Source organism: Xyrauchen texanus, chromosome 15 (genome assembly GCF_025860055.1).
Source record: "Xyrauchen texanus isolate HMW12.3.18 chromosome 15, RBS_HiC_50CHRs, whole genome shotgun sequence".
Classification (NCBI taxonomy): domain Eukaryota; kingdom Metazoa; phylum Chordata; class Actinopteri; order Cypriniformes; family Catostomidae; genus Xyrauchen; species Xyrauchen texanus.
In genome coordinates, this window is record NC_068290.1 from 41,517,449 (window position 1) to 41,527,248 (window position 9,800).

Consider the following 9,800-nt stretch of genomic DNA (forward strand, 5'->3'; position numbering starts at 1 on the left):
TACACACTCAAAAAATAAACTTTGGCATGTGTTGGATTAGCAAACTGGGAGTTTGCTTAAATTACATGACTTAATGGTGTTTATCTTCATTAAATGATTCATTCTTATCTGTACAACGTGGTTAAAAGAATATTCAGATGAATTATAAATATTCATATCAATCAAATGAGAAGTAGATGAATCAAACCAACGACCGTGTGGACTGTCAGCTATTGCGCATGCTCCACGCCCTAGACAGGCAGCTGATTGGACGAATGCATCACGTAAGGCTGGCTTCTCCTGAATTTCAAAACCGACCATAATGGCGGCTCGTTCGAAATACGATCTCGTATTTTACGAAAATAGTCCATCGAAACTAGTTTCTGATAACATTTTAAGCGAGATATAGGCCATACAGTTGCTGAATCTGTCTTCTTTTCAGAGCGACAAAGTTCAGTTTAAGAGATTAGAAGCCGAACCGACCGCTACTCATTTGCATTAGGTTGGCTGGATTCAACCGATTCAACTCGATTCCCCGCTTCTCCAAAGTCCCCGCGACGCTACCAGAATGCATTGCACGGCAATGAAATGAAATGAATGCTGACGGACACATGCTCATGCTGCACATCGTTTGACATCCTTCATCTACATGTAAGTATTACATATTTTTAAACATACATTTATGTAATATAACCTGGTGAGTTATATAAATAATAGTTATTGGTCCTTGAGAGACATTTCTCAGTTTAGCTCAGTAACATTATCTCAGTAGCTAATATTACCTAACGTTAGTTGCCGTTAGTTGCCGTTAGTTTAACTGCGCATTGGTAGGTTTCAATAATTTAGCTACACCCAGGGTACATTATTTCTCGTAATTGCTTTCTTGCTTCTTGAATGGCGATACATAAATAATAAAACACAAGTTTGTCAGTTGATCTTCAATTAGACACGGTGTATGGTGTGCGGTGCGGTGCGGTGTGGGGCGGGAGGGGAAGAGGGGAGTGCCAGTAATCGTAAATTAGCCATAGTGAAATGTATTTTGAACATGATTTTGAGTGGTTAATGTTAAGTTAAGGCTTGTGCAGACTACTGCGTTCACACCAAACGCGAATAAAGCGTCAAATTCGCGTCTAGTTGGACGCTTGAACATTTTGAATCAATTCGCGCGTCCAAAGCGAGATCCAAAGGATTACCCTCGCCCTCACCATTTATTTTTGTTTTGATGGTAAATGGAGCCAGCCTCCAAAAGTGATTAACCTGTTCTGTGATTTTTTTTTCTCAGACACGAACTATGTTCTTATGCACTAAAGTATGTTGGTTGTCTTTACATTAGAATAATAATGTTTCATATAATCTAGATTAGATATGGAATAAATAGCATTCAATACAAAATTAATATGTCTCATATTGAAATCAAGTTTTTATGTGATAAAATATTTGCTTTGTTGTGCATTAGAACCACACCATGCAGTTAGTCATATTACAAAATAATTTATTGAGGCCAAACATATAAAATAATTTATTGAGGCCAAACATACAAAATAACATTATAAACTGAAAAACGGGCCTGTCCCCGTTTATCACGTCATTTCACCACGTGACCGCAGCAAGCAGGTTCCTGATTGGTTAACACGCACCGAACTGGCCAAAAGTACATATTTTTCTAATCGGGCGTCAAGAAAAGTACAAATTCATCAAGAATCGATGCGTCTTAGAATAGTTCACACATAATCACTGGTGACCGCTGCTCGATCACTGATTTACTCCTGATCACAGCCCGACGGTGACCGAGCTCGCTGACCAGCAAATCGGGCTTAAAATCGTGTAGTGTGAACTAGGCTTAAAGCAGAGATGATTTAGTAGTGTCTCTGGCTAAAGTGATTGTAGCTTTAGCGTCAAAATTAATTAAATGTAATTTTTCTCCCTTTAACCTAAGATTAAATCATAAGTATGATTGTTTCCTTGGTACCACATTTTCACTGGTCAGTTATGGAGATCATTTGGCCATTCTAAAAACTATTGATTTCACTATATCTATTTGTGTTAATATAATATTGCTTTTTTAAATAAATATGCTCCTGCATTAAACTGAGTAACATCTGTAATGTGTAACTAGATACTAAAATGCTTATTTGCGACATTTTAACATTTTGAAAGTTTATCATAAATGTATTAAAAAAATGTATTTCACCTTTTATTTCTACAGACAAGTGATTTAGAACAAGTTCTGTCCCGGTGTCTGTGCTCTGAGACGTGCATGTACCTCATGCAATACATGGTAAGATTAATATTTTTTACACATTGTTCATCTGGTGCCACACATCAACATTTGAGAATTAGTGATTTAGCTGAAATGCAGTGTTACATATTTTTGAAAACTGAAATTACTCTCATTCCATAGAGTGTTATATATAAACACACACACATTACCAAATATATTTAAAAGGACTCACACTCTATGGACTATTATGAGTTTGTATTAAGAGCTAAATTAAGTATCAAAAGTTGAAAAGAGGAAACCTTCTAACAAGGAGGCTATATAGCCTCCTTGTTAGAAGGTTTCCTCTTTTCAACTTTTGATACTTAATTTAGCTTTTAATACAAACTCATAATCACGATCAGTTAAAAGTCCTTTGGCATTTCAATGGAAAATCTTTCTACTCCTGATTGTAGCTTGGAAGATGTTACAGTCAAGTGCTGGCCTGAATTTGGCGTTTTTGTATTTGGAGAAATATAGTACATAAAATTCATGCTAATCTTTTTTCTTTCTTTCAGTGACTTTTATGTGGCAGTGCAAATATTGTGTGGCCAAAGAGAGTAGTAGGTACAAATTACTTAAACATTATAAACTACATCATCATTATGGGAGAGGCCAACAATATCAATGCATATATGTAAATTGTCCATGTACATTCAGGACTTGGACTGGACTCCACACACATGTCTATAAAACTCATTCATTGCAACCTACACAGACTGCTTTGAATTCAGTGACATTTAAATGTGAGGTATGTGAACGTAGCGACCTTTCTACTAAAAGAGATTTTTTTGTTCATATTGGTACACATCTGCGTAGTTGTGAGACAGTTAGTTGTGTATTTCTTGGATGCTCTTTCCAGACAAATATTTACAGTACATTTTACACACACAAAAAGAGAAAGCATCATCCTCACACACTGAAAGATTTAAAAACCAGTATAGTAAAGTTTGTGAATCCCGTCCAAGTATCAGAAGCCTCTAATAGTGTGGGGTCTGGCTGTACTGCTGATGTGTCATTTGATGAAGTTGAGGTTGAGACAGTGACAGAAAGTGATGGCGAAGCTGTTGAAAATCTGCCAGAAGTAATTGAGCGTAAAATAGCAGCAATATTGTTAAAATTAGAACATATATTTCATATTCCAGCAAAAGGATTGGATGAGTTATTGGAGGAGTTGCATTTTTTAAGTTCAGCTAGTGTACCTGTCACAAAGTGTGCAATTGCAGACATTTTCAACAGACATAACCTCAGTATTGGTCAGACAGTTGTTGAAGAACTTGCTAATTCTGTGTGTGTTTCTCACCCTGTCATTAAAATTTTTGAAAAGTGTGGCCCTCTTGCCACATCTTATAAAAGAAAACAATATTACAAGGTACATTTTAGAGTTGTAGAGCCTATTGAGTACTTTTTATCTGTAGAACAAAGGAGGTCGTTTCAATATGTTCCATTATTACAGTTATTGCAGGAAATACTGAGTCACAATAAATTATTGGATAAAGTGATAGAAGAACACACAGCTCAAGAAAGAAGAGAAGCTTTGCATGGTGATCAGCGAGTTTACATGTCTTTTCGCGATGGTGACAATTATAAAATAAATAGCTTTCTAGCAGTTGATAAGTTGAGAATTTCCATCAAACTTTATATTGACGAGTTTGAGGTTTGTAATCCTCTTGGGACTTCGCGCAAAAAGCATAAGCTTTGTGGGGTATACTGGGTCTTGGATAATTTCCCGCCTGGCTCTCATTCTGCTCTCTCATCAATTTATTTGGCTGTTCTTTGTAAAAGTGATGATTTGAGGAAATTTGGTTTTGAAGAAGTGTTGAATCCACTTTTAAAAGATCTGGTCATTTTGGAGGAACGTGGTGTGTTCATCAGTCAGCTGAATGAGTGTATCAAAGGCACTGTGAGTTGCATTGTAGCTGATAACCTTGGAGCCCATGGCCTGGCAGGTTTTGTAGAAAGTTTCTCTGGTGACTACATCTGTAGATTCTGTACAGCTAAGAAAACAGAAATTCAGTTGAAGACAGCTAGTTGTTTTGAGCTTAGAACGCGTGAACACCATGATGCACATTTGAAGTGTGCATTGGAAAAAGCAAGTGCATGTTATGGTGTTAAACGTGAATGTGTGTTGAGTAAGAATCTCTCCCATTTTCATGTTACCGCAGGCTACCCTCCAGATCTTGCCCATGATCTATTTGAGGGCATAATACCTGTGGAGCTAGCATATTGTTTTTCTCTTTTGATTTCTAAGAAGTATTTTAGTTTAGAAAAACTTAACAATTTGATCCAAACTTTCGAGTATAAATGGGCAGATAAAACAAATCGGCCTCACACAATACCACAGACTTTCTCAGTTAGAAAAAGCATTGGTGGAAACGCACACGAGAATTGGGCTCTGCTTCGATTGTTGCCTCTAATCATTGGCCCACTTGTGCCAGAGGATGAACCTGCATGGCATGTTGTTTTGGATCTGAAAGACATTGTGGAGCTTGTTGTAGCCCCTGTCCACACTGCTGAGTCAATATCTTACCTTGAGTGCAAAATTGATGAACATCGCCAAAGATACCAAGAGCTTTTTCCCAACAACAATCTCCTCCCTAAACATCATTTTTTGGAGCACTACCCTGTTCTGATTCGCCTTTTTGGCCCACTTGTACATACATGGACATTAAGATTTGAGGCAAAACATAGTGTCTTCAAACAGATTGCTCGTCATACCAACTGTTTTAAAAACATACCTCTCACACTTGCCAAAAAACATCAACTTGTGATAGCCTCTGACTTGCACTCTCTTGACCATAAGACACCTTTGGCGGTAACAAGTGTCTCATCAGTACCAGTAGATGTTTTGCAAAGTGACATTGCAGCTGCCATTAAGCAAAGATTGCCAGATGAGAACGATGTCCACATTACAAACTCTGTTTCATACAATGGTATGAATTACAACAAGGGGATGATTCTTGTCCATGGGCAATTATTTGGTCTGCCAGAGTTAGCTGAAATTCTGCAGATTTGTATTTTGCAAGGCCAGGTACATTTTATTGTGAAAAAGTTGTCAAGTTGGTATAGAGAGCATTTTAGAGCGTTTGAACTGGACACATCACATGTAAAAGAGGTGTCTCTGATTGAGCATGGGGAACTACTTGATGACTACCCGTTAGCTGCCTATTCAGTGGGAGGCCTGCGTCTGGTTTCTCTGAAGAGACACACTAATTTGCACGGAAAATGGGAGTAATAAGGAAGTTTGTAAGTATTTCCCCCCACAATTAACCCAATCATGTACCCATCATGCATAAACTCAATTATTGTAATGTTGTCTTGTTGTTGTGGGCTCCTAACGTTGTGATTTTATTCTTGATGGTATTATTGTGCTGTTTTAATGCTGTGAAATTGTGTTGTTTTACAGTTGTTAAATCTTGTGTTAGTGTTTGTATACTACAGTGTTAGGTTTTCCTTTCGACAAAGATGTTAGTCTTTCTCCTGCTAATGTCAAAAAGTCAAAAAACACACTACCGCACACTGATCTGACTTTACTACCTTTATTGTGAGCAACGCGTTTCGCCCATTGCTTTCGCGTTGCTCACAATAAAGGTAGTAAAGTCAGATCAGTGTGCGGTAGTGTGTTTTTTTTACTTTTCATAGACTCATCTTGCTATCTACCAGCACCTGATTGTTGTTGCTGTGCTCGGGGAATTTCTTGTTCCCTACTCTGGTACTGTTAAGGACCTGTGCATTGTACCTATCAAATTAACATTACAAGGCATAGTTTGTCATAAAAGTTACTCTTTGTTGCATATTTAACCTTTTTTTTTTTTAATGTGTGTTCAGGTCTCCACAATGAGCCATCATATGAGACTGAGGATCATTCTTGGTGAAGATGATGCCAGAAAGCTAATCCTGCCAGCAGGGTTACCAAGCTCCATGGAAGAATTTTACCAGACTATAAAAAATAGTTTTGGATTAGAGCAAGATTTTCGCCTTCAATATCAAGATTTTGATTTTGGAAAGGAGTTCATAAATCTCTCTGTGATCTCTGAAATTGATGACAAATCGACCTTAAAGGTGGTCTACTTGCAAAGTTCTTCAGAAGATGACTCAATGACGCGTCAACCTCTAGCAGTCCAGAGCCTTACTGATTCCTCATCAGTCTCCTCGGTTGACACGGATAATACAGAGCCTGCTTCATCATCAGGGTCATCGCCATCTACACGGCTGTGCATTTGGCCAACTGTCTTTACAGTCCCTCCATTCAACTATGAGTCTGAACTGCAACTGGAAACAGCCAATGCTGAATGCAATGCAAGTGGAACTTATTTGAGCCCACCACCAAAGCTGAAATCTCACATTCTGGAACGACTATCTGAAGAAATTCTTAAGTTCAAAGCTTATCCAACTGACATTGATCTTAATGACGTTGCAGAAGCACTTGTGAAAAAGCACCCTTGTCTGAGGGAGCAAGGGTCATTCAATGGCTGTTATGGTTGGAAGATCAGCCTTAAATACAAAATGGCCAACCTCCGGTCCAAACTGAGAGGCCTAGGATGCCCTGAAGTGATGATAAATTCGCTAAAGAACAAGAACCAAGACAAGCGTTTGGCAGCGTCGAATGTGAAAAAGCCCAGACGGGCTGAAGTCAATTACTGTCCGCAGCATCCAAAAGGAGAATCCACTGAAAGTCTGGAGATGGAAAGAGTCGCACTGCTTTCAGAAATAAAAAAGAGGAACAATGAGCATATTGTGAAGTTGAAAATGGAGAAGACTTTCTCATATAGGAGGCAAGAAATCCTTAAAGGAGAGCCTTTGATTGCAGACGTCAAAAGCAGATGGCCAGCTCTGTTCACTGCGATAGAGGTGATTGTCCTGTGTGCTTTTTTTAATCTCTTCACTGATAGTAATTAAACTACTAATAATTCATTGTTCCTTCTTGTTGTTGTGGTGTACTGACGGGGTTAGTAACGTGCATTAATGATTTCCAGATCGATAGGGAGTTCCATCGCATATCAACTTTACCTCTACTTTCTACATTCTGTGCTGCTCTCGACCAGTACACTACACGCCTGATGGAGATATTTCAATGCAAAGGTGGAGCAGCTGGAAGAAAAATAAGAAATGTCATGTTGGAGATTTCCAAGGTTTGAATTAATATGTGTTGATTTATGCTTATACCATGCAAAATAACAGTAAGAAGAGTGCTAAAATATTTATGGTAAACCTTTTGTTAGGAATCAACAAGCACCACGTGTTGCCTTTTAAAACTGCTCTCAAAAAATAAAGAATATTGTCTAAATGACTTCTTATTTCCCTCAGGACGACACAATTCATACGAGACGTGCATGTGTCCTCAAGTCCTTGTGCATCTACTTGAACGAAGACCACGAGAAACTTGTGAAGGAATATATGGTGAGTTACGTATCTTTGGCAAAGAAGCTGTAAACTTGTTGAAAAGAGCACATATTTACTTGCTTGAGGGGATGAAACGATGCATCGGGAATCGGTTAAAAATCTATTTAAATGTGTTGAGATAAAAAAATATATATTAATGCGATCAGCCTAGGGCTTGACTCTAATGTTAGTTAACTTACAGCAGGTAACCTTAGCTGGCTTAAAGGACAACTCCGGCGCAAAATGAACCTATAGTGTAATAACACATTTGTACCGAGTTGACCGTTCTCTGGGATGTGTTTACATGATAATCGAATGTAAAGAGTTTTATCTCTAAAAACTGTTTAGCTTATAACGCTAGTATATGGGGCATCGAATACCGTAAGTAAAAAGAAATCGCTAGTTAATACCACTAACAAGGCTCAAAATAGCCTCACACTAACACGTTAGCAATAACCCTACAAGCAAACCGAAGCATTGAGAACTCCGTAAGTTTACAGACAGTTTAATAAGAAGATACTTTATAAAGACAATACACTTTGCGTATACAGGCAGGAGCCATCTTTGGAAAACAGTCTCGACCAGTCGAACCACGAACGCCGTGCTAAATGAGCTGAACTGTGACTTGGAATCTCATATGAAAGTTGCACACAAGAGCACACATCTCTTGTTTTGCACAATTTATATAAATATAGAAATATATTTAAAAACAAATTGAGAAAATTGTGAGAAAATCATATTGTGAACTTTAAATCGTGAGTTCAGCGTATCGTTACATCCCTACTTGGCATGATAAATTCAGAGAAGGTGCAGTGTGGAAAAAAAATTAGTGTTTTTTCAGAAATGACCTGGTATAAACTATAATTAAGTGTTTTAATTAACGTGTGTGTGTGTGTGTGTGTCTGTTAATGTATATACACATGAAATAAAATGAATATGAATGACTTCATGCACTCATAAAACATTTAACCTAAAACATCCCACAGGACACAGACCTCGAGTCCAGCGCTTCCATGGAGCAAACTGTGATGGGGGTGTATGTCATTCAAAAGGAGGGTGCGTGTGCTGAAGATGACCCAGAGGACATCGGTGTCCTGGTCGAAGGTGTGAAGGTCCTCGGCAAGTTACCAAACATTGGGGATGCCTGTGCTTTGTTATTTGGACTAATATACTGTCTGAACCTTAGCTACCCACCAGACCTCAAATGCACCTTTGAAGTGATGCAGAAGATTCTCATGAATCTGGATGGCCAGAGGTTATCATCCAAGGCACAGTTCCTAAAAAACAAGCTCATGAAGTAAATTTGCTCAAAGTAGAAGTCTAGTATGCAGATTTTATTTTTTTATTTTTGCCTCCTTGTTTTCACAAGGACTTTAAGTGTGCTCAATGGACACAGACTGTAAACAGGTGAAGCAACCAACTAGACCTCAAATGCACTTTTGAAGTGATTGCTTAAAGTAGAGGTCTTCAAGGCATTTTTTTTTTTTAAATTAATTTTTGCTTTGTTTTCAAAAGGACTTTTAGTTTGCTCAATGTATGCGGACTGTAAAAACTTGAGTCATTCACAAATACTGAGATTGTATAATGTTTATTAGTGTTGGATTGTTTAAGGATGTTTACTAGTGTTACATATTTTGATAAAAAATTGTACATGCTGCAAACTTTTAACATAAAACCCCACCAATTTTACAAGTTAAAAAAGATATTTTAATAGGTTTAAGATATTTGATACTAATGTGAAAACGTGTTTGATGCAAAGGTGGAGCAGCTGAAAGAAAAAGAAGAAATGTCATGTTAGAGATTTCCAAGGTTTGAATTAAAATGTGTAGCTTTTGCTTATACCATGTTTTTATATAGTATAATGTTCTTTACAAGTGGCAGGCGGTATATTTTTGGTAGGAATCAAAAAGCACCACGTGTTGCACTTTTGTGTTTGTACTTTTGGTGCCCCAGATGAAACTTATGTTCAGAGGTGTTCTGATACCATTTTGTCTTTATATTCTAATACCCAAACCGTCATTGCTGTATGTGGCTCAGGTTTAACTTCTTGTAATACAAACAATGAATGCCTAACCTTTTATACAGTTTGATAAGTGAGTGTAACGTGACTTTTTATTTTTTTTAACTACTTTAAAGTAGATTCTCTTTCTTTGCTAAATTACATGGTATTGGATCTGTGCAT

General features: G+C 37.6%; 1 protein-coding gene across 2 annotated transcripts; it reads left to right on the forward strand.

The window, feature by feature from the left end:
* Positions 1–6,947: 6,947 nt before the first annotated feature.
* Positions 6,948–9,293, forward strand: LOC127655552 (uncharacterized). 2 transcript variants are annotated; one of them, XM_052143444.1, is made up of 5 exons: positions 6,948–7,087; positions 7,213–7,368; positions 7,544–7,636; positions 8,605–8,722; positions 8,805–9,293. In XM_052143444.1, exons 1-5 carry the CDS (start codon positions 6,986–6,988, stop codon positions 8,837–8,839), a joined length of 504 nt encoding a protein of 167 aa, XP_051999404.1. In that variant the 5' UTR covers positions 6,948–6,985; the 3' UTR covers positions 8,840–9,293. The 2 variants fall into 2 exon arrangements, with proteins under 2 accessions (XP_051999404.1, XP_051999403.1); XM_052143443.1 differs by having other exon boundaries at positions 8,605–9,293.
* Positions 9,294–9,800: the final 507 nt, after the last annotated feature.

Coding starts and splice junctions, on each gene's coding strand:
- LOC127655552 (XM_052143443.1), top strand. CDS start 6,986: ATGGAGAAGACTTTCTCATATAGGAGGCAAGAAATCCTTAAAGGAGAG. Junction 7,369..7,543: donor TCATGTTGGAGATTTCCAAG/GTTTGAATTAAT, acceptor TATTTCCCTCAG/GACGACACAATTCATACGAG. Junction 7,637..8,604: donor AACTTGTGAAGGAATATATG/GTGAGTTACGTA, acceptor AACATCCCACAG/GACACAGACCTCGAGTCCAG.